Raw genomic sequence first — 24,383 nt, forward strand, 5'->3', positions numbered from 1 at the left:
GTATCTGAGTCGTTACAGAGAGAGCAGGAGCCGCGTGCAGCCACGGGGCTAAACCCCGTAGCAGCACACCGAGACCTCATACCGGATCTCACTGCAGTCTCCGTCCCCAGGAATGCAACTTCTCACACTCGACTGGGAATGTCCCGGTCACACCAGTGTGGTCGTCGGGCCCACAGACCCCTTCTGCTCCCTGAGGAAGGCGGCCTTGCCCGAAGGAGCGCACGGTCGATGGCTGTCCTTCTCCAGCCTTCCCCGCACTAGAAGCCTCCTTTCCGACAGCTCAGCAACGCTCCTTGCTAGGCTCGATGGGGACGCTGCCCACGCACGCATCACCCAACATGATGGGTCCAACGGGATCTTTAAGTTTATTCACTTGGGTTTCTGTGACTTAACAGGTTCAGCGGCCGCGGCGGGATGTGAACCGTCTCCAGCAGCCTCGGGACCAGGACAAACACCGGCGTGGTACCCCGAAAGCACTCCGGGTTCTCTCTGTCCCTGCTTCCAGGGGCCCCGGGTGAGCGCCTCTCGGCCCTGAGCTCCCGGCGCCCCGGATTTCCAGCTGCCCCTTGGTTGCAATCCCTCCCCACGTCCTGTCCCCGCGTCCAGCCCCCACGCTGCCCAGACTCCATACCGCGGACTGCGGTGGTTATCAGACTGGATCCTGGATCGAACTGGGCCCAAGTTAAGCTGGACTAGGCCCGACTAGGCCTCGGGAGAATAAAATTTTGTGGCTCCAGGGGATCTGGGAAGCCCACGACGCTGGAAACCCCGTGGGCACAGGTCAAGCGTGGCAAGGCCGCTGGAGCGCTTGTCCCTCCACAAGATGCTCCGAGAGCGAGCTCGTCCCAGACACGGCAAACGGGATCGCAACGGACGTGTCCTTGAGGGTCGACTTTGCGGCCAAAGAAACCACGAAGTGGAGCCCGTGACGCCGAAGGGCGCGTCCCGACGGCAGCTGCCCCGGGGCTCGGACTGGGCGTGGCGGAGGCGGGCGGGCAGGGGCGGGGCCGCCCAACCCGACACACTCGTCCCCACTGCTGCCCTTTCCCGTCACTACACGTGCACGAAGGTGCTGTTACTCTCCGCGCTCGGCTGCTTTAGTATCGAAACAAAAAAAACTGTTTGTGAAAGAAAAGGACGACACCCCCGCTTCCTCGCAGACGCTGCGGCCGCCGCTCGGCGCCACGGCTCGCGTCCCCCCGGCCGACCGGCTTCCCGGGCTGCGCGCGGCCGGCTGGGGCACCGCACGTGCGGGCAGACGCCCCGGCGGGTGCCGTCTCCCGCAGCGGCCCGAGACCCGCCGCCCCGGCCCCATGCTTTCGGGGCGGGACTGCACGGACGCCCGCGGCCGCGCAAGGACGGGGACCCTAGCGCACAGAGGCTCGTGCGGACCCGGTCCAAGGCCTGGCCGGGACCCCTTCCCGCCGCGTCCCAAACGCACGGCGCCTCCCGAATCCGCTCGGAAGGCCTCCGGGTTCCTACGGGCACCGAGGACAGGGGACGGGCGCCACGACAAGCTCGCGTCTGGGGCCACCTGCCTCTCACCCAGGCCCGCGAGGGACACGCCCTCCGCGCCCCGTCCCTCCCCGTCGCCCTGGTTACCAGCCGCCCCCGCGCCGCACCCACAACTTCTCGTCATTTCCTCCAGAGGCCCAGGACGCTTCCGCTTCCGGGTCGTGCCTCACTTCCCGGCGTCTCCTCATTTCCGGGCGCCGCCTCACTTCCGGGCGCCGCTTCATTTCCGGCTGCTCGGGCGCGGCGGCCCAGACCAGGCCCGGATGCTCCAGACCCGGCACCCCTCCGGGAGCGGCGGTAAGTACAGGGCCAGGGCTCCCGCGACCCCTCGCTCCGGGCAGGGCCGTCGCCCCCAGCGCTGCCCCTCCGCCCGGCCTCGCGCTCGGGCTCCCCCTTGCCATCCCTGTCTTCCCGCCTCCCCTTTCCCACCCTCCCCCGCGGCTTCCCCGCCCCCTCCCTGCTCGCTCCCCCGTCGCTCCCCCTGCTCACCTCGCCCCGCTCGCCCTCCCCGTCTCCCCTCCCCCGTCCTATCCCGCCCCCGTCCCACGGTGTCGCGCTCCCCCTCCCCTGCCTCTCCCCTCCCCCTCCCGTCTTCTTCCCCTGGCCTCCGGGGACCCGCCCCCGAGCGGCGGCCTGGCCCTGCTGGCCCGGCGCTGAGCGCGCTCCGGTCCTCCGGCAGGACGTCCGCGGGGGAGCGGGTGACTGAGGCGGCGGGCATGGCCGCGGCCTGGAAGCGCGCGCTGCTGGTCCTGCTGGCCTCGCAGGTGGCGTCCTCGGCGGGCTCCTCGGAGGAGGACGAGGTCCCCGGGGAGTGGGTCCTGCTGCACGTGGTGCAGGGCCAGATCGGAGCCGGCAATTACAGCTACTTGAGGCTGAACCACGAGGGGAAGATCGTTCTCCGGATGCAGAGCTTGAGAGGGGACGCGGACCTGTACGTGTCGGACAGCACCCTGCACCCCAGCTTCGACGACTACGCGCTGCAGTCCGTCACCTGCGGCCCGGACGAGGTGTCCATCCCCGCGCACTTCCGGCGGCCCGTGGGCATCGGCATCTACGGGCACCCGTCGCACCACGAGAGCGAGTTCGAGATGAAGGTGTACTTCGACCGCAGCGTGGAGCAGTCCCCGTTCGCCGAGGTCGCGACCCCGGACGGCAGGGACCCGGGGTACAGGCACGCGCAGGCCCCCGAGGACGCGCCGCAGGAGGAGGAGTCGGTGCTCTGGACCGTCCTGATCAGCGTCCTGAAGCTGGTGCTGGAGATCCTGTTCTGAGCCCGGGCGGCCCGGGAGTCCAGCCTGGCGGGCGCTGGGCGACTTCTCTCGGAGGGCGGAAAATAAAGCCATAGGGTTGTTCCCGCGCGCGCCCCACAAGGAGGGAGAAGAGCACGAACGGTGTTTGCTCCACGTGTCTAAGCTCCTGCGACGGGCGTGCGCGCAATGAAACGTTCAAACCCGCTTTGGTCCGCTCGCCGGGCGACCGACGCGACTGCAGAAACCGCGTGCACGGGAAGCGCGGGAAGCGCGTGGGAGCGGAGCAGGGCATCGAGCGCGGCGTCGGCGTCCGGCGGGAGGCGGGGCAGCGAGAGCCGTGCCCTGGCCCGAGACTCCCGCGGCGGGACCCTCTGAAAGCAAGTCCGGAAGGTGATAATTTCCGGGGCTCCGCTTGCTCCCGAGGTCAGGGGAGCAGCCCGTCCTGACAGGTTTCCAGGCTGACCCAGGTCCTGCCTGTACCTGCTCGCCGACTGTCATCCGGCCTCGTGTGGCCTCAGCGCGGGCGCCCGTCGTTCCAGGTCTCCCGTCATGACGTACAACAGGCCAGAAACAACGCAGGTTCGGACAGTGGCGCGCAGAGACAGTCCCTTTCGGTCCGAGGAGGAGGAGTTGAGATTTCGATTAAGTTCTCTAATATTTCCCACCGAGCTTCTGGATAGAGCCGAAGTACCAACGAGATTAAAAAACACTTTGGGAAAATGATTATTTCTCTACTTGAAGTTGGCTTCAAGGGTAAAAGTGGCTCATAAATAAATCAACCGGCAGATTTTAAGCGCGTAGTTAATTTCAGAAATCTTTTATTGGCATAAAATTGAGAATGGAAATAAGTTGGCACCACATATTTCATTTAAATCCATATTACAATATTGGGGTCAAAAAACTATTTTATCCCTCTTTGCTGTTTTTCCCCCTTCTGCCCACTTTCCTGGGTGTTGGGGGGGCTCGCTGACAACAGTCACAAATCCAGCGACCTAGGAGAAAAATTGTTAGTTAATATAGTATGAAATTTAATTTTTTAGGACTGAATTTTAAACCCATTTGGCTCTCCTTTCTTAGCTATCACTAACGATACTTCTCTGTGGGATCTGTGACATGAAGGACACTAACGAGTTTCCTAAGGAGAAAACTGTAGACTTCCCTTCATTAGTGTAATCAGTACCATGTGAAATTCAGTGCCGGGGTGGGGGGGATTCTCTACAGTGATACTGATTTTAAAAAGTTTCTACAATCCTTTCTGAAATCCAACACTATCCTCCTTCAGAGTTCAATACAGAAATCCTCAGATAAAACCTGTTACAGAGTTTGGCTTGTCTTCAGCCTTTCTCTCTGCTGCCCAGTGGCAGCCCCGAGGCCGGGCACGCACCAGACACAGCGCTTTAAGCTGACCAGGGATGAGCTGTGCCGCGTACTCCTGTCCGAGTCACTACAGAACTTCAAGTCACCTGCTTCTTAATGGTTCCCAGGAAACTTAGCTCTAGGCATGTATGTTATAAAAGTACTCTACAGTGTTAACTATGCAAATAAGTTCTAGATTTACACAATTATGTGTAACATTTTAGTCCAATTACTGTGATTTATTCTCCAGCTCTGTGTTCATTCCAAAGTTATCTGGAATTGTCATGCTGCCTCATTTTATAGAAATCTGGTTTAATATTTATAAAGGCATAGCGGTCGTTTTTGTTAAGTTTCTGAATAGATGAGCTAAAAATAAAATCAAGGCTTTGAAACAAATTGATGCTCTTGCTTTTAGTTCTTTCAGTAGAAAGACATGCTTCCAGCACCTGGATGGGACATCCCGTTTTTTACTCGGGTCACCTAGCAAAGAAAAGCGGGTGGATGTTATCTGGATAATCACAGCTTTGGTCACTTCTTACGAACAGAAGGATCTTTATGGTGCTTATGCGGAGCCTTTAAAAAAAGGCTGGGAGAAGCCCTCCACTCAAAGATAATGTTCCTCCTCTTTTCAGTCTTTACCTGATGGAATAGCACCAAGGCCCACACAAAAAGTATGATAACCTCTGTCACACACATCACAGAACATCATTTCTTCTTCATGGTGGGGTTGTCCACATATAATGCAAGTTTTACATTCCATACATTGCCATGGGTAGGTCTTAATCATAGAAACAAGCTCCATGGTCATATCCAGGCAAGAAGGATGGCCTAAACCAAAACCAACATTAGTATTTCACAAGAGAATTTTGAACTTAATATGGCACAATAAAATGCTAGTTTGCTTCAAGTGCAGAAGTATGGCTACAACGTTTAATCCCCAAAGAAATGAAAATACAAGAAGTAGAGAAAAATACATGGGCTTCTTCTCTATGCCTCACAAGTTACCCTATATGATGATTCTTTGATTCAGGTCTAGCTGACAACTAAAAATCCTGGTTTTCGAAGCAACGAATAGGGTGGTTACAATGTGAAGAAGACAGGTCGGTACTCACCACTATTGTCACACTGGGAGCAGTGTATGAGTGATTCAGCCTTCCCTTTCTTGTTGGACTCCTTACCCTTCAGACAAATTCCACATAGAGCATTTGGAATGACCTTTGGCTGGAAGGGTAGAAGAGGGCTATAAATTCATGCCAGAAGAACTTACTGTGGGTTCATAAGGAATTGTTACTGCCTTGTCTTTACTCTTGGCTAACTTGCTAGCGAGGTCCTTTCGGAAGGGCCTGACTCGAGAGCCAGCTTTCAACATACAATGGCCTACTGACTAAAGCCTCAGATTTCTTTTAAAAAATTCTGTCAACAACGTGATCTGGTTTTAGGATTAAATATAGCATTCTACACTCCCTACGTGAACTAGAAGGGACGCCTACAATGAAAAATTGCTCTATTAACGGGAAGAGGAAATCCAGGTACCAAACAACCATTATGTGTATAGTCAGGCTTACTGGAAAACGGAAGGCTCTGTGTGAAGCAGCTTACATACTGGTCTTGTTTAAAAACGGACTATTTTCCGAAATCTATGAAATCTAAGTTACAAGAATCAATGTTTTAACATTTTTAATTGAAAGATGTCTCATCCATACATTGTCATGTGCATAAATGTTTCTGGAAACCAAGCTATGATTATTTCCTTTGCATATCTAATAATAAAAGAGCCTATGCTTAAGGAGAAAGCATTCCACATGAGATACAAAACATAAAAGAGGAAAGTAAGTTTTCAGACAAGCCACACAAAAAAAAAAAACCACACACTTAAAAAAAATTACAGACACCCTCATATCCTTGAGTACCATTCACTGTGCAGCTTAAAGCCTTGCTCAATCCGATGAAAGTACTTGGGCTTTAAAAAAACGCTGAGCAACACACTGGAAAGGACGAAGAAGAAAAGATGCAGGGCATCTACAGTCGTTGGGGAGGGAGAACATACAAACTTCACAGCTCTGACCACAGCGAGATGACGTTCATTCACGCTACTTGAACACATAAGTGACGGAGGCAGAGAAAGAAGAGTACGCGTGGGCCAAGTAGGAGACGGGCCGGCCGATGTGCGCACATGACCTGCGGGGAGATGCTCTTCAGCAGGACGGTGGTATGTTTTATTCCAACCCTGCCAAACGCATCTTCTATGTCCCTCTCCTAAGTTACTAAAACAAAGAGGAGCCTCAAGGAAACTCCAACTTCGTATACAGCATTCCAGCTTTGAAATGTCTCCCTGCCATCTTCCAAACCTGTCAGGCCTAAACAATTTGTTCTTAATTCTTTAAATTTTTTATGTTTTAAATTGTCTTTCTTTGCAAAAGATGACAGAGGCATTCAAAAATAATTTTTGGCTTATTTATTTAAAAAAAAGTCAACCTTATACATAAATATAATAAAAACAATAACTCTAAACAATCACAAATGTCTCTACAAAATAATAAATATCATGGAAGTTAAAACATACATATAGAACTTTACCATTAACTATTCTACATCTCCTATATGTGTGTCCGTATACCCTGCTCCCCCAACAAAAGGATCGTGTCCCATGCTCACACCGTGTGCGTCTCGCAGAGCAGTTACCCTCCATTGCTGCCGCTACATTCTAAGCAGGAGGTTCTCTCTGTGTTTCCTACACCTAAATACAAAACACCCAGAAGTGCACTTCTATGATCCAAGTTCTGATCCGGTGATGACCACACCTGTAACTGCCATAATACACAGTAGAAAGCTCGCTCGATGCACCAAAATAAGAACTCTCTTTTGGCTATGGCACCTGCACTGAATGTAAAAGACAGACTTATTTAATACTTGTAGTTGAAGCTAGATACTGGCATACCAAGTATTTGAATATCTCTCACTAAAGTCAGGGACGTAACTACACAGTATTAAATTCTAAAAGAACTCCTTATAGGAGATCCTTTACAAATGTCAAAAAGGAATCGAACACAAGCTAGTCATTCACATTCTAGAGCAATTCAAGTTCTACAGCCATTAAAATATACATTAAACACCTAGGATAAAAAAAGGACACCAAGAAAATTCTAGGTTTACTTCTAAGCTTAAAATCATAATATTTTGTTAAGCCACTTAAAATTTTTCTTACCCAATAGTCTTCATCTTGATGAAAAGAGGGAGTGACAGGGGTGGAGAAGGGAGAGAGAAAGAGAGAAAGAGCTTTGTAGCATTTCCTATGGCAATTCCTTGCTCACTCAAGCACTCCGAGCTCTCTAAGAAGCCACGCTGCTCACAGCCAGGGCAGCCAGCCGGGAAGCTCGTCTCTGACGGAGACTCCTCCGATGGAGGAGGAAGGGAACCGCGCACAGAGCTCCCGCGGTGACTGATGGAACAGACCCTGTGTCTGACTGTTCTACCTCTAGTAACTGCAACAACATCAAAGCTTCACTATTGACAAGAAAATTAAAATGCTCATCCTAATGGTTCTCAGCATCTCAAATAAAAGGCTCACAATACACTGACTTTCCTGCTCGGGAAAGCACCGAAGATAAGGGAGACTTTCACGGTAACACTAATATAGTATAGATTTTAATTACAAACTTGTCGCATAGGCCTGAATCCTAACAATTATGCTTTCGCTGCAGGTTAATGTAACCTAAACAATACTGTCCTACAAATGAAGGGCAAGCACTAGTGAATCTTATTAAGCAAGACATTGGATACGCCATCGTTTCTGGTAACTCCGACGTATTTATGTATATGACCTTCAGCTTGTCAGCACCCGGATATCTAGGCACATCTTGGCTTATTAATATTTTTCATAGAGAGGTTACTTTTAACAAACATGTTCATATTAATGTATTAAGTCTCGATACTGGTTGTTCCAAACTTTGAAACACCTGAAACATTTTTAGGTGCTAAAAATGTTCACAGAAATTATAAAATGTGTATTTTGCATATTACACTCCCTTGAGTAACAGCAATTTAGGTTAAGCTATAGGATTTCTTCTAGATTAAATCAATGATACCGTGGAATAATTCTTCATTTTCAGCCTCTATTAAAACATCTACCTCACCACTCTCCCCTCCGAACCCAGGATGAACCCAGGCTGGTGGCGAAGTCTCCTCCGTGCTCAGTGCTCGAGCTGCCGCTCCCGGCTGAAGACGGGCAGTGCCCTCCGCGGCGCACGGCAGGCTAGCTTTCCAAGACTGACTCTTTGGACTTCATTTGCTTTCAATTATGAAGCATTAATTTACAGCTTTTACATTTAAAAAACTAGGTAAGCTATCCATGTACAAACAAGTACAAAATCGCACGGCTGCGGCCTATTGAAGCCATCCCTGGAAGCCGGCCTTGGCCAAACGAAGCTTAAGACTGGCCTGCCACAGACTGAAGAAACATGTATTTTTAATCTGATTATATAAAGGCATCTTCAAACTGAATATGGATTAAATACACTAATTTGCTAAGTTGCTTTATTTACTTCAGGAAAAGAAAGGCAAGCGGACTGCAAGCAGGGTCCGGCTGGGGAAGGGAAGTTGGCCGGCAGCCCGCGCGCACCTGTTCCTCGAGATCATCCACCGCGACCCCAATCCTGACACACGACGAGATGGGTCAACAGTCCCACTCAGCAAGCTGCTCCCTCGCCTTACTCTAAGACGCTCCTTCCAAACACCTTCATAACCACAATAAAAGGCATAATCTGATAGAATCCGGACTGTATGAATGGTCTGTCTTACCATTACTGTCCAGAACATAAAACCGTGCAGCTGATGTCACCTCTTCCAGGACGTTCCAAAACCCCCACGCAGGGGTAAGGCTACTCACCTCTCACCTAGCCTTCTGAAGGGGAAGACGCTGACAGAAACATGGCTGAGAGCACACGGCCTTACTCTGAGCCAGGCTACGTCACTAAATGAAGCCTACCTCCCGGTCCTAGAGTTGGAGACGCTATTTGCCAAGGCCAGGCTAAAAATCACCACAAGGTAAATAACAGGCTGTACTACTTTCCATCGCAGAGTCAGCTAAATTTGGTCAACGGATCAAATAATCATTGGATAAAACCCAGATCTCTTTCCAGAAGACGCAGCTTATTCTAAGAGCCCATCCACCCATCCCTCACAGCTCAGCTCCACTCAACACTAGGACGTTTTAGATGTCAGAAAATTACGATCTTTACTCCAAGGAAACAAACTATAAAGTTCTGCCTACAAAATAAATTTTTTTAAAAACCCATACTTGCCTGGTTATTGTTTAAAAGTCAAAAAAAGATTTTCTTATAAATTGTACATCTCCAGAAACAGAAGCTGAACCAGAGGCCAAAGAGACAGCAAAGCCACCAAGAAAAGAAAGCAGAAGAGAAGGCAGCCGGCAGAGGGCACACACCACAGAACAGCGGGTGGGGGGCGGCAGGCAGAGCTCCCCGCGCTGGAGGTCAGAGTTAAAACTATGTCGGGGAAAGAGGCTGGTCAGGAAGGAAGCAGAGTCAGGGGCTTTTTTCTTCTACCTTGTACCCAGGGACTGACTTGGACAGAACAGAACGTTTGGAAGCGTCTTTTCTTGGAGTAGCAGCTTTGTCCTTGGATCTCTGTCTTCCCTGGAAAGGCTCCTCCTGGCCATCGGGAAGGCCTTCCCCCTCGGACACGTTGCCGGAGGAGCTGTCCTGGAGGTCGGAAACACAAACAGAGACTCCTTGGAATTCACAGACTGGACTGTGATTTGTAAAAAGTTTTAAAGTTCCATCAACCTAAAAATAAAAAGATAGCTTAGTAGATAGAGCTTTTCCAGCACAGACTGAAAAGTCGTGTTCAAAGTCACCCACCTGCCTTAAGAATTTGTGAGGGCACAGAGCTCCCTCCACTCCCGCCGGCCAGTGCCTTAACGCACCGTCTCCTGACATGACACGACAGGACTGTCGGCTTTGGTGCTTCAACCACGCGGGCATGGTTTCAGACAAAAACTGCTTAAAAAATACACTGTCTTAGATAAGTGTGGGTATTCTTCCTGAGTAGTGTCACGGGTCCTTCGACCTCCGTCTTGTATCCCACACAAGCACCAGTGTCACCGAGTCCTTATGACAGTATCTGACATACTTTTTATGTTCAAAGTTTAGCACTTTGCTAACTCATCACTGAATTCTTCATCTATTAATTTAAAATTTTCTAGTTAAATAAAAATGCTATGTTCGTGTAAATTATGAAAATTTTAAGTGAGAAAATTAGGTTATGCATAACTACTCTGATAAACATTCTGAGACAACCACTGGAAACATGAATGCATCTCTTTTCAGGTGTGTGTCTGCATACAAATACCCAGATTCACACATTCACACACTCAAACATATACCCCATCTACACGTATCCCTCATTTTATTAGGACACAAAACTGGTGGGGCACCTGGGTGGCTCAGTCAGTTAAGCGACTGACTCTTGGTTTCGGCTGAGGTCCGAGTCGTGAGATCGAGCCCCACATCAGGCTCCACACTCAGTGTGGAGTCTGTTCAAGCTTCTCTCTCTACCTCTCCTTCTGCCCCTCCCCCACTCCGCTAAAATAAATAAGTCTTTAAATATGATCTTAAACACACACACACACACTGGATTCCACTGAGCACGTGTGCATGGGTTTTTCAACTGTTTTAAGTATTATGTGCATTTTACCACATCACTACACATTCTTTGAATTTCACTTCTGTCATGTAAATGTAATATATCACCTTAAATTTATGGACATTAAATTTATTCGTAATTTCCATTATAAAAAATACTGTTAACACTACAATGGCCATGGTTTTCCTAATTAAATTTTGTCCTTCAGGTAAACTCTGTTAGGATATTTGCTAGGTCAAATTCTGTGGAAGTTAAAAATCTTGGTAAACTGTTAAATGCTCTCTGAAATGTTGGATTACTTTTTTTTTTAAAGATTTTATTTATTTGGGGCGCCTGGGTGGCTCAGTGGGTTAAAGATTTTATTTATTTATTTGACAGACAGAGATCACAAGTAGGCAGAGAGGCAGGCAGAGAGAGAGAGGGAAGCAGGTTCCCGCTGAGCAGAGAGCCCAATGCGGGGCTCGATCCCAGGACCCTGAGATAATGACCTGAGCCGAAGGCAGAGGCTTAACCCACTGAGCCACCCAAGCGCCCCACAGACTACGACAGGCAGAGTGAGGAAAAGTCAACCTCAATATATCCTGCTCCCACCGCAGCTCCCCTTTTACCAATAAGACAGGAAAAAAGTGGTCCCATCACTTTAATACTTGAAGAGCATCTCATTTTATGTAACGTGTATCATCAAACGTTTTAGAAGTTGTTGCTGACAAAAAAATGTACTGGCCATTTAACGGAGCACACTCTCGGGTGCAGGCTGGCTATAACGAGGGTTTAAAATGGCCAGAGCCGCTCGGCGCACCGCGCCCCATCAAATCAAAATCCTCTGCTCTCGGGGCACCTGGGTGGCTCAGTGGGTTAAGCCGCTGCCTTCAGCTCAGGTCATGATCCCAGGTCCTGGGTTCGAGCCCCGCGTCGGGCTTTCTGCTCGGCAGGGAGCCTGCTTCCTCCTCTCTCTCTGCCTGCCTCTCTGCTTACTTGTGATTTCTCTCTGTCAAATAAATAAATAAAATCTTTAAAAAAAAAAAAAAAAAATCCTCTGCTCTCCTTCACCTTCCACCAAGCACACCAACTTTCCCCAGTCATGCAACCTCGTTTTGCTTTAAAAAGAAAAAAAAAAAAAAAAAAAAAGTCGTACAAGAAAACCTACATGACAACACCTTCAAATTTTCCTATAGGTAATCTAAATTATTAATTAAGCAGTAGGATGGGGTGCCTCAGTGGGCTAAGCGTCTGCCTTTGACTAAGATCCCGAGGTCCTGGGACGAAGCCCGGCGTGGGGAATCCTGACTCGGCAAGGAGCCTGATCGTCCCTCCCCTCCCTGCTTGTGCTCTCTGTCACTGCATCTGTCTCTCTCTCAAATAAATACGAAAAATATTTTTTTTTTTTAAATTAAGCAATAGGAACACAAGTTAATGTGCTCCCAAAACCAGGACAGTTCAATACAGGATTGTAAACTCATGTCCGGTGCCCTTTTGTAACCTGCCTGTGATAACCTGAAAGGCAACTTTAAAAATAAAACTTACCAAAGGCCATCCATAGCCTGCCTCTACCAATGCACACAATAAATAATTTTCTTGATGAAAGCGTTCAGGAAATCCCACGCAACTGTCCCTTTTCGAAAAGAGGGTGGTAATACTCGTTCCATTCGACATCTGGGAAAGCAATCAGCAAACCCTCTAGGGGAAGGGGCACCTGCTGGTGAAGACCAGCACTCCTACCGAAGTCCCTTTGTGTTTCCGTTTCTCATCGCCTCGACCGTCCTCAGCATCGTCCGAGTCGCCATCGCTGTCGAGGGCCGGCAGCTCGGGGTCCAGGGGGGGCTCGTAGAGCGCGGTGTTGAGTGGCAGATATCGCAGCTCATCCGGGGAGTACCTGCGGCTCAGAGAGGTGACCGTCAGTTGCCGTCTGTGAGGAACAGGACTGCTCTAACCCACGCGCTTCAAACACAGCCCCAACTGTCCCCGCTAGCCCAGCTACTTCTGGAAAAAGATTACAGATGTAACAAGGAAGTTTTCATTTGACCAAGTAAGAAAAGTAATAAAAAGCTTAAACGTTTTTGCACCAGGCTAAGAGTGTAATATACATATTTGATTCTTCCTATCAAAAGATCATGTCTCTCTCCTTCATCCTCAACCCAAAGAGAAGGGAAAGAAGTCAGCAGACTAAAGCGGGAACTGTGGCAATTAAGGACCCTGCCCAGAAGCCACGCGGCCCGAGCACCCCAGCCCTCCTCCCCAAGTTATGGCTGCTGCTCCGCGTGTGCGGAGAATCTGACGACGTGGCCGCCTCCCCGGCCGACGAGGGCCCCATCAGCGGATGCACTGCCGCAGGCCAGTACGCGGTCCACGACATTACTGGAGAAACAAATGAACCCTTTGTGTCTGGCACTAGAGGTCAGCAGCAGCCACACCAGAGGACACATCGGTGTCACTCCCACCCACAGGTCACCCTTGCCAACATCACCCCCTGTCCAAACCCTGAAATCTGCGTTCAGCACCGCCTCAGCAGACACAGCAAAAAGCAAACCCTGGCACCCTGGCAAATCGCTTTTAAAAGTCTGCTGGCCCAAAAGTGAAATTAAAGTCTGCTAACCCATGACTTACATTTGGCTTTCTAGAGTCTATTTCACACACTAGCCTTTAAAGAACAGTTTCTTTCCTCAAGAACATAAGGTTTAAGGCTGACGTAAAAGCTGAGCTTCTCAAACGACATGCCCCTGCTAGCCTGGGTTTCGGCGACGTCCCGTCGGGAACACCCGACGAGCAGCACTCTCCCTCGCTGCGTGCACGCAGCAGTAGCTGGGGCGGCCGTGCGTCGGGGACAAGCAGGTGCTTGCGCCCGTCGGGCGGCCACTCTGCTCCTTCCTTCGTCTCCCCTGCAGATCACGGCAAAGAGTATGACCCGCGCCCAGCGTTTTGGAGGCAAGGACACCAGACTCTGAAGTCCCCCGCAATACGCAACAGTAACGGTCATAAAACCAATGAGTACCTTTTGTAGTATTCCTGAAACTGTCCGGGGATGAGGGCCACCGGGTAGGAGCTGACCTTGGTGCGCTCTGTCGGCAACACTCTGTACTTCCCTTGAGGCACCTGGATGACCTGGGTTAAGGTGAAGAGAAATGCAACACTGACTGCCCCCTAGGAATCAAGGTTTTAGAGCACAGTCCCACCCGTTCTCCGCTGCGCCCCCCTCCCCCACAGGAGACATTAGGAACCAGACCCCAAGGGGACAGGACAGTGTTTCTCGCTATACAGGGAAGTTGTATCTGGCTCATCGCAGTGTGAGGGACACGCGGTGTGCTTCCGCCCCCGGGGAGAGAGCAAGGGGGCCTGGGCAACGCACACGCACGTCCTCATCTACAGAAGGAGAAGAACGCGAGCTTCAACCTCACGTGGCAACTGAGTCTTAAGTGAAGGGAGATGGAAATTTCTTAAAAGAACCTTTGGAACAAGCAGCAGAATATCAACCTCAGAGCAAAAGACACGTCCCTCCCTCCCCTCTCTCTCCCTCTCACACACACACACACACACTCACTCACACAGAGAAGCAAGCAGAGTATTACAGGCATATCGTAAGAAGTTCTGTCTTAAGTGCTGGGGCAGAAAAGGACGCGCTGCCGGTACAGAACAACAACGGTTCCACAAAGCAGGCCCCGTGCGTCCTGCCACAGCGAGCACTAGGGAGGCTCAGGAACTCATAGAGGGAAGCAGCCCTACGTGAGTCTGCAGGTCGAAGTAAGCTCTTCGCTCTTCCATGCGCTCCCGGTTTAAGTTGCTGTTAAATTCGGCTGCTTTTTTGGCAGCTTTCTTAATGTACTCAGGCACTTTGCTGGCTTCAACTTTCTGAGTGTTCTGTTGTTGCATTTGCTGGAATAAAAATATGACAGTTGGAAGCCACATATGACTTTACAAAATGTCACTCTCCCCAAACCAAGTAAGAGATGCCAGTCACCTCAGTACTTACAGAATACTCTTTGTAATGGTCTGTAATTCGCTGACGCTCTTTTTCTTGCAAAATAACAGAGTACTCAGCATGTTTGGCTGGGTATTCTTTTATCATTAAATCAATCACTTCATCACTGCGCAATGCTGTTAAACCTATTTTAGACCCAAAAAAGGTAAAAAAAAAAAAAAAAAAAAAAAAAAAAAAAAAAAGCTCTTTTAAGGCTGTGAGCAAAACTACTTTTCAAAATTTGCTTTTTCTTTAATCTACTCTACATTTAAAGTTTTCCAGTAGTCAAGGGAAAATACTGTAATACATTCAAAAAAAAACCAGGATTCATAATATAAAGTCAAACACATAAAAAAGGAAACTCATGAAGTTGTAAAGGAAAATAAATCAATTTTCAACCACATTTTTTTTAAGATTCAACATACTACAAACATATACCCTTTATTAAAAACAATGGCTAAATAATGATGCATACTAACTACAGGCCATTGAAGATTAAGGATTATCCTTAATCTAATATCCTTAACTAAGGAAGAATATTAGAAGAAAACAAGAGTTTTTCAGTAGTCTTTTGTACTTAGTTTTGCAGTACTTAGTCTTCAAACTCAGTACACTAGGAATATTACAAGGAGTCCATTCATACTCCACGAGAAGCATCAGCACACACGCAAGTCATACAGGCTATTTTCAAAAGTCAGAGCATCGCGTCAGACCAACTGCTGTGATGAACAACCATGGCTTTACGTTAAAAAGTAGCCACGGTGGGCACCTGGGTGGCTCAGTGGGTTAAGCCGCTGCCTTCGGCTCAGGTCATGATCTCAGGGTCCTGGGATCGAGCCCTACATCGGGCTCTCTGCTCGGCAGGGAGCCTGCTTCCCTCTCTCTCTCTCTGCCTGCCTCTCTGTCTACTTGTGATCTCTCTCTGTCAAATAAATAAATAAATCTTTAAAAAAAAAAAAAAAGTAGCCATGGTGCATTAAAATGTTTATGAAAGAAAAACTGGCAACAAAGCATGGAGATAATCACACGGAACAAAAAACAGAGCAAAATGTGCATCATAAGAGATAAAGACCAAGACTTGTAAAAACTACCATACGAATTTTACACACCCCCGCACACTTCTATGAAATGTTGTATCATTCTCTTTTTCTTGTTCTTAACAAAAACCAAATATAAACAAGTTAGCACTTAAATAGTTCAATCTATGCCATTAATTTTGTAAAACACTTTAGCAAAGAGGACAAACTCCCATCCAGTGTCTCCTCATAAACACCCAGTTTTCAGAATCCCCGTTCAGAGCCTCTGTTACCTAGAGTACACTGTGTCTCCGTGATGACATTCAGCTCCCGCAGGTAGAGTTTCTCCTTATGGGACAAATCTCGTCGCTCTAAATCTCCAAAGAAAAGAACAAAAGACTATGAAAAATAGTCTTTTGCATTTGTAACATTATGCATTTTTAAAACTTTTAAAAACTTAAAAACCTTTTTAAGATTTTTTAAAAAAGTTAAATTCTTTATAGACTTAAAAAAGTACTGTGCGTTATATATTCCAAAGGTTACTAAAGAGACCACGCAAATAATGTTACAAATACAAGGAATTAAAGCTAAAATAAAGTTGAAAACAGAGTAACCCAAAGCAAGAACAGCACAGACAGCTTTTCTCAGATTCAGACACAGCCCCATGTAGCAGCCTCCCTCAGCAATGGGAAAGAACCCAAGTCCTGCTGCTTTCGGCCGTAATAGGACTTATTTCTAAGACTCTTCCCCAGGAAATTCACCTTCCACATTGTGCTTTTAAGTCCATTTATAAGGCGTAAGAGCAAACTGAGAGCGGAGAGCACCACTGGGCAACAGGAGAAAGGAAAATCAGCCAGCAGAGGAGCGTGCGGTGTGTTTCCTATAATCCACACTCACAGATTCAGAAGCTGACAACTTATCAAAAACAATTACTAGTAGTTCAAAGTCAGGCTTAATCTGTTACATAAACTAAGACGTAATACCTGGATATTTCCGTTTGAAGGAGGTCACACCCAGATATTCACTGACTTGCTCCTGAAGCATATAGTATTCTCCGGTTTCGTCGGGCGGCCACTTGTACTCTATCAGATTTTCTGCTGGGTAGTAGCTAAAGCTAAGCACAGAAATATGTATTATGCCTTAAATGTGGCTTTTATTAGGTTTTATTCATTTTTATTTTAAGGATCTATTTTTGAATTTTATTTTTAGGAATTTTAGAGAACTACTTTAATTATTTAAATTCTCTTTCAGTGTTCTGACTCTGCCATACATACACGATCCCCCAGTCTTGTGCGTCCAAGAACACAACAGAACAGGCAGAGAGAGAGGAAGCAAGCGGCGTGCGAAACCGAACAAGAGTGCACGGCACACGTCCACACCCCAAAGAACCAAGGCTCAGCACTGCCCGCTGTAGAGGAATTCTGTGGCCTAAGAGGTCTACACAGCCACACAGCCAAAACGGCGGCGACGTTCCTCCCGAATTCCCTCTCCTGGGCTCCACACCTACACCGCTATTTCACCTGCCCAAGGCACAAAGTCCCCCCTTGTTTCCCACATGCTGCTCAGCGAGTCAAACAGTTAAGAAAGCAGAACTCCAGAAACCTGTTTCTCAAAGAGCTGAACTATAAACCATAACTGTTTGTTCTCCTGAATTCCACAAGGCCAGAAACACAGAACAGACCCGGTGTGAAGGTGCCCAGTCCCAACCCTGCGGACCGGCCCCAGTCCTGACCAGCCAGCGACAGAGCTCCGGACCTGGCCAACCCAACCTCTAAATCTCACCAGGGGCACAGCGGCAAGAACAGGACACTATTTTATGCATCCAATTAGAAGTAACGACCAAATAGTAGTCTTCTCAAAAACAGTGCTGGGAAATCCGATATCCAAATGCAAAAGTGTGAAATTGGACCCTTACCTCCAATCACATTCAAAAATAGATCAACAACCTCAACAGAAGAACCAGACCAGAAAACTCTTAGAAAACACAGCAGTAGCTCTCCCTGATCTCAGATTTGGCAACGGGTTCTAGATATGATATCAAAACCATGAGCAACAAAAGAAAAATGATTTAAACTTCAGCAAAATTAAAAATTTTGTGCATCAAAGGACTCTTCCAACAAAGTGAAAAGGCAACTAGCAGAATAAGAATTGCAGATCCGGTAAGATTAACACCCAGAACGCATACAAACCTCCCGCTGTGCAACACCAACAGAACAAAGAACCCAACTCAGAAATGCTTTTCTGCATTTCCTACCCCCCCCTACCCCAAAGAGCCACAAATAAGTACTGACGGGATGGTCAACTTCACTGGCCATTACAGAAATTCAAATGCAAATGACACTGGGCTGCCACCTCACACCCCATAGGATGGCCATTAACAGAAGTGGGACAGAACCAACAGCACTGGAGACTGCACCCCTGCTGGGAACAGAAAATGAGGTGTCCACTGTGGAAAGCTGCTTGGTGGGTCCTAGACACAGAATTACCGTACGATCCAGCGCTCCTCTCCAAGGGATACACCCAAAGGAACTGAAAACAGGGACCGAATACATATTTACACCCCAACGTTCACCGCAGCACAGTTCACAGCAGTCCGAGCGGGAAGCCACCCCACTGTCCGTCGCAGATGAAAGGACAGACAAGAGGGGTCTGTCCACACAAAGGAGCTCAGTTCAGCCCTAAAGAGAAAGAAGATGCTGACACATCCTCCAACATGAACTTTTACGAAATGATGCTAAAAGAAGCCAGACACAGAAGGACAAATACTGTGGGGTTCCATCTACACGAGGTGCCTGCGACAGGCACACCCCGCGTGCCAGCGAGGAAGATGGTGGCTGCCAGGCGCTGGGGAAAGAGGAAGTGGCAACGGTCACTGCTTCATGGCCAGCACATTTCCGCACAGCAGAGAAGCATGAGGGGGCGCAGGTGGCAGCTGAAGGACGCTGGACGCAACCCGTGCCACTGAGTGACACACCCAAACATCACTACAATGGTGAGTTTTATACACGTATTCGTCACAATAAAAGCAAGTTTAAATTGCACTGAGTAGCAAAAGTAATGTTGCGTCATATACAGACCATGACAGAAATACTGTACAGTTTCTTTTTTTTTTTTTTTTTTTTTTTTTTTTAAAGATTTTATTTATTTATTTGACAGAGAGAAATCACAAGTAGGCAGAGAGGCAGGCAGAGAGAGAGGAGGAAGCAGGCTCCCTGCTGAGCAGAAAGCCCGATGTGGGGCTCGAACCCAGGACCTGGGGATCATGACCTGAGCCGAAGGCAGCGGCTTACCCCACTGAGCCACCCAGGCGCCCCAACTGTACAGTTTCTAATAACTACCTTTGCCCGTGCGGGGCGGGGAGGAGGGGTGCCGCAGTGAAACGCGCCACAAAAACTACTAGTGAGCAATGAAATGACGGTACCCAAGGTCTTGACTTGAAGTCTCACAGCTCCTGCAGCTGTCTCCTGAGCCCGTTCGCCTCCTTTTGGGTGGTTGGGTCCCATCATTTGAATTATCTTCAGTATCATCCTATACATTTAAAAATTCAAAAAGTAAGAGAAACAGTAAAAAAAATAAGGAAAGAGTGAGTATATATCTTCCCAGACTTGCTAAAAGGCTCCACTTAAAGGCTTTTTAAGGACAACGGATTTTACAAATGTTTACTTTCCATTATAATTAACACGAGTCAAGAATTTGGTATGGCAAGACCTGGAAGAAAACTAAAAAAATAAAAGCGATGTCCAGTACAATCAACATGAGAACATTTTTAATTAACCTGTACACCTCACTCTCCTTTCGGTTTCTTGCCGACCGCAGTTACAGCGCCGGTGCTGCAAACACACACGCGGCGTCGCTGGACCCCAGCGCCCCCGCGACCCCCCTGCGGCTGCGGCCCGCTCGCCCTGGGGCCCGGCCCGGAGCTGCGGGGCGGACGGTCCGAGCGGCCGTACAGACGTGACCTCTGTGGAAACAGGACCGAACGGCACCGCCCGTCCTGCTGACGGGCTCGTGCTCGCAGCGCAGAACGTTAGCAAACACAGCCCCTAACCAGCGTCATCCACGCGTGCAGCAACACACCCGCCCAAGGGGAGGCGTGACCCCCGAGACCGCACGCCGGACCCCGCATCCGCGAGGCCCACACGTCTGGGAAACGGCCTCGGCCCCGCCGCTGAGAGTCGGCGGCTGCAGCGCTCACAAAGTCCCTGAGACACGCCAGGACACGCAGCCCCGCGCGACGAGGACACAGGTGTTCAGGGCCGGGTCCTCCTGCCGCCCGCCGCGGGTCTGGTCCCGCACAACAGGAGCGACTGGACGCTCCGGCGGGGTCCCCACGGGCACTGCGCCTGTCGGAAGACGGAGACGCGGCGCGGCGGACGCGGGTGCGGGTGCGGGCAACTCCCTGCGGGGAAGCGCGCCCCGCAAGGCCCAGCGGACCATCCGGCGCCCCGTAAAGTTGGCCGCGACGTGACCGCGACGTCCGCAGCGGCTGCGCCCCAGGAGCTCAGACGGCGAATGCCCAGCGCGCCTCCGGCTCGGTCCCGCACGGACAAGGCGGGGGCAGCCGGGCGGACCCGGACCTGCGGCTCCAGGATCCACCGCGACCGCGCGGGCCACGGCGGGGCGCCTCGCTTTACGCGAACGCGGGATCTTGCTCGTCTGACTCACGTCTGAGCATTTCAAGGGCTTCGCGTCGCCGTGAGCGCACGCGCCCCGCCTAAAAGTTGAATCGCTCAGAAAAAGTTAAAAAAGCAAAGTCCCCGCACACGCGGCAGCAGTTTCGCCGGCGGCGCCCCGCGTGTGCTCAGAGACCGCGTCCCGCACGGGTGCCTGGTGCAGGGGCCTGCGGGGACCGGGGCCTCCCCCCGCCCCGGCGCCCTGCCCAGCCCCCACTCGCGGCCGCTTCCCGGGGGCTCCACCTTCGGCTCCGCGGCCCAGACCGCGCGGCCCCGCTGCTCTCGGGCGCCTCCGGCCGGACACACGGCGCCTCCCGCGCTTTAGCGCCCGGAAGGGCGGCGGGGGGGGGGGCGCGGGGCTGCTGCGTGCGGCGCCAGTTCCCGAGCAAAGTTCGCGGGCGACGGGGGCTCCCGCCGAGCCAACGCAGTCCCGCGCCGCCCCGCAGCCTCCGGGCCGCTTTCCCCGATCGCGGCTGGGACGCCGCACCCCGGGAGCCGCTTCCGCCCGGCGCGCTCCGAACCCCGGCGACGCGCACCCCGCCCCGCGCTCGCGGCCAGGCCGCCCCCGCCGCCTCAGGGGCCGGGCCGCCGGCGGAGGGCGGCCTGGGGCAGTGGGGGAACCGCGGCCTCCGGCTCTTCCGGGCGGGGGATCCTCCGCGGCCAGGCCTCGCCGCCGCCCCCCCAACCCCGCCCCGCGGCCCCGTCCCGTCCCCGCCCCGCCGCGCCGGCCGCCGCTTCTCACCTTCGGGGACGGCGCTCCGGGGGTGGCCGGGTCACTGTCGCACGGCCGCGGAGACAGCGCCGTCCCGGGGCCGGCCGCCGCCGCCATCAGCCCGAGCGCCCCGCGCCGCCGCCTCCGCCGCCGCCGCCGCCTCGTCCCGGCCGCCGCCGCCGCTGCCGCCGCCGCCGCCGCCGCCGCGCGGGCCGCTCTCCGCCCGGGCCCCGCCCCCTCCGCCCGCCCGCCGCCGCCGCCGCCGCCGCCGCCCGGGGGCCGGCCCCTGCCGCCGCGCGCCCCGCGGCCCGCCAGCGCCGCCGCCACCGCCATGGCCGCCGCCAGCGCGCCGCCCGGCCGCCGCGGCTGAGGGGGCGGAAGGAGGCCGCCGGCGGCCCGCGCGCGTCAGCCCGCTCCGCCGCCGGCCCCGGCTGTTCCCGCCGCGCCGGCGCCCCTCGGCCCGCGCCCCCGACCCCGCGCCGCCGCCGCCCCGCTCGCCCCGCGGCCCTCAGCTGCTCCCGCCCCGCTCGCCCCGCGGCCCCGCGCGATCCTCCGGCCGCCGCCGCCGCCGCCTCCCAGCCCGCCGCAGTCCGGCGCGCTCCGCGGCCCCACCTCCCGCCGGCGCCCCAGCCCCCAGCCCCGCCCCGACCCGCCGCCCCTCGGCGCGCTCGCAGCCGCCCCCTCCCCGCGGCCCCCGGCCCGGCCCCGCAGCGCGCCCGCCCTCTCTTCCCACCGCGCCCGCGCCGCGCCGCCCCGCCCGGGGGTCCCCGCCGCCCCCCCCCCCCCCCCTCCCCCTCCCCCTCCCCCGGGACCCTCCGCCGCCTGCCCCTGGGGGTCCCCGCCGCCCCTCCCCCCTCGCCGAGGGACTCTCCTCCCTGCCCCCTTCTCCCGAGGGTCCCCGTCCTCCTAACCCGGTCTCCCGAGGGACCCTCCCTGCGGGGGTCCCCGCCCTCCCCCGGGGGTCCCCAGTCCCGGCCCCGCCCCCGTGGGCTGAGTCCGGGGGGCGGTGAGGGCCTCTGCCCGTTTCCTCGCGAGGCGGCCTTGGCCACCGCCCTGGGCCGTCTTTGTTCTCCGCCGGCGGCTCGCGCTCCCCGCCGCTCCCGGGCACCTGCGCGGGGGCCGGTGCACTGCCCGGGCGTCCCGGGCGGCTCTGCCCCGGCTCCGCGCCTGCCCCCCCGGGCCAGCGCAGCTGAAACGCGGCTCGAACGCGAACTCTGCTCCGGGCCGCGGCCGGCCGCGGGGAACCCGGGAGGCAGCGGGGGGTGGGGGGGACCCCGGGGGGGCTATGCGGGGGGGGGGGGCCTCCGGACTCTGCGGGCCTCCTGTGTGGCCCGCGCGGTGCGGAGGTCCCAGGCGACGGCCGCTGGTCACACGACACGCGGGGAGAGTTTTCTCTGGGCTGGACGGATCGGTTCCTGGGCCTCACCTGGGCCCTTGCAGGGCGACCCGCGCACGGCGGGACCGAACCTTCCAGGAACACGGCGGACCGTGGCGACGATGAGGGAACAGAGATCTGCCGGGCGGACCTCGCAGCGGACACGTCGTGGTCCGAGAGCGGACTTCCTTCAGGGCAGTGGCCCAGGACCCCTTTCGCTTGGTTTTTGGTTACACTCGGCGAACGCACCTTGGAAAGGTGCGACAAGACCAGGGACCCGCTTTGACTCCCAGCCCGCCGGTTCCTGACCCTGACCCTGTCCCAGTCGGCTCAAAAATGGCACCAGGCCTGCACACTCCCAAAACTCTCGGAACCTCAACTCTGCTCGCACTCACAACCCCGGACCAGCTCCTTCCCTACCCACTGAAGAAAACGGCCTGAGTCCACCAAGAAAGATCAACAGCTTTCTCCCAAATTCTCTTACTGGTCAGGGCCCCACTCAGATCCTCTGGAGAGAATTTAGCATTAAGTATATAACTGGATATATTCCTGTATTTTGGTCCACTCTCTTCCCTCGGGTGTTCTGTCTCTAGATCAGACACAAGTTCAAAACTCGTCATTCCAAGTCAATAGATACTATTACAGCCAGAATATTTTTTTTTTAAGATTTTGTTTATTTGACAGAGAGATCACAAGCAGGCAGAGAGAGAGAGAGAGGAGGAAGCAGGCTCCCAGCTGAGAAGAGAGCCTGATGCGGGGCTCCATCCCAGGACCCAGAGACCATAACCTGAGCTCAAGGCAAAGGCCTAACCCACTGAGCCACCCAGGCGCCCCTACAGCCAGGATATTAAGGAGACCCTCTGTGGATGACAATCCCTGCCCATGGGCAGTTTCCACTCTGAAAGACCAGGACACAAACATGTAAATGTATTTAAAGGCAGTTTAACTTTCGCAAGTACAAAAGCTAAGATTTTAAGGTTGACATAGAATTTGAAAAGTATCTTAAGAGATTGGAATAGGACAATTCCAGGTGAATATACAATCGGAAGAGGAAATAGGGTTTCAAGCCTGAGAAGGGCTGAGAGGTGGAAGAAGGCCCGTCAGCCGTGCCAGCGTGGGTTGAGAGTAGGGCGAACGAAGGCAGATGCCAGGCGTTGGGGGAAATATACACGGTACTGGCATGAGGGAATGCTGAGAAGTAAGATTAAGAGTTAAGATTTGGGGAGCCTGGGTGGCTCAGTGGGTTGAGCCGCTGCCTTCGGCTCAGGTCATGATCTCAGGGTCCTGGAATCGAGTCCCACATCGGGCTCTCTGCTCGGCAGGGAGCCTGCTTCCTCCTCTCTCTCTGTCTGCCTCTCTGCCTGCTTGTGATCTCTGTCAAATAAATAAATAAAATCTTAAAAAAAAAAAAAAAGAGTTAAGATTTGGGGGGCACCTGGGTGGCTCAGTCAACTGAATACCTGACTCTTGATCTTGGCTCAGGTCTTGACCTCAGGGTGGTGAGATCGAGCACCGCGTGGGGCTCCCTGCTCAGCGTGGAGCCTGCCTGGGATTCTCTCTCTCCCTCTCCCTTTGCAACTCCCTCTCTTAAATAAAATGCGATAAGATTGTGGTCAGTACCAGCCTTGTCATGTAATAGCTGCCTGGTCCATATCGAATGGGTGAATTGTTACTCTCTCTCCGTTTCCTCATTTGTAGGATTAAAATAATAATGTCCATCCAATTATTCCACAAATATTTTATGAAAAGCAACTATGAACTAAGAATTACGTTAGGTGATAGAGACCGTAAGGAATCATTCAGTCATTCTTCAACACCACCTTACTATGCACCAAGCTAGAAGCAGAAAGCTAAGTGACAGATACTGTAAA

The 24,383-nt window shown here is 52.3% G+C and overlaps 3 protein-coding genes across 9 annotated transcripts in view; 1 reads left to right on the forward strand and 2 right to left on the reverse strand.

Annotated features, from left to right (window-relative positions):
• The window catches only part of WDR27 (WD repeat domain 27), a 109,001-nt gene extending 106,768 nt beyond the window's left edge, over nt 1–2,233 (reverse strand). The window contains 2 exon segments of the mRNA XM_047732035.1: nt 1,603–1,683; nt 2,005–2,233. Coding sequence (XP_047587991.1) covers nt 1,603–1,683; nt 2,005–2,233 — 310 coding nt within the window.
• Nucleotides 1,683–4,517, forward strand: C6H6orf120 (chromosome 6 C6orf120 homolog). Of its 2 annotated transcripts, none has more exons than XM_047732507.1 (2): nt 1,683–1,812; nt 2,195–4,517. In XM_047732507.1, exon 2 carries the CDS (start codon nt 2,232–2,234, stop codon nt 2,784–2,786), a length of 555 nt encoding a protein of 184 aa, XP_047588463.1. In that variant the 5' UTR covers nt 1,683–1,812; nt 2,195–2,231; the 3' UTR covers nt 2,787–4,517. The 2 variants fall into 2 exon arrangements, with proteins under 2 accessions (XP_047588463.1, XP_047588464.1); XM_047732508.1 differs by having other exon boundaries at nt 1,709–1,810; nt 2,181–4,517.
• On the reverse strand, nt 3,553–21,334 carry PHF10 (PHD finger protein 10). Of its 6 annotated transcripts, none has more exons than XM_047732497.1 (12): nt 21,168–21,333; nt 19,174–19,280; nt 16,736–16,866; nt 16,046–16,123; nt 14,749–14,882; nt 14,502–14,651; nt 13,774–13,883; nt 12,504–12,657; nt 9,686–9,841; nt 5,234–5,342; nt 4,761–4,949; nt 3,553–3,757 (listed from the first exon to the last, which is right to left on the reverse strand). In XM_047732497.1, exons 1-12 carry the CDS (start codon nt 21,252–21,254, stop codon nt 3,672–3,674), a joined length of 1,491 nt encoding a protein of 496 aa, XP_047588453.1. In that variant the 5' UTR covers nt 21,255–21,333; the 3' UTR covers nt 3,553–3,671. The 6 variants fall into 6 exon arrangements, with proteins under 6 accessions (XP_047588453.1, XP_047588452.1, XP_047588455.1 ...); XM_047732496.1 differs by having other exon boundaries at nt 16,046–16,129; XM_047732499.1 differs by lacking the exon at nt 16,736–16,866 and having other exon boundaries at nt 21,168–21,308.
• Nucleotides 21,335–24,383: the final 3,049 nt, after the last annotated feature.

This window comes from Lutra lutra, chromosome 6 (genome assembly GCF_902655055.1).
Source record: "Lutra lutra chromosome 6, mLutLut1.2, whole genome shotgun sequence".
Taxonomy (NCBI): domain Eukaryota; kingdom Metazoa; phylum Chordata; class Mammalia; order Carnivora; family Mustelidae; genus Lutra; species Lutra lutra.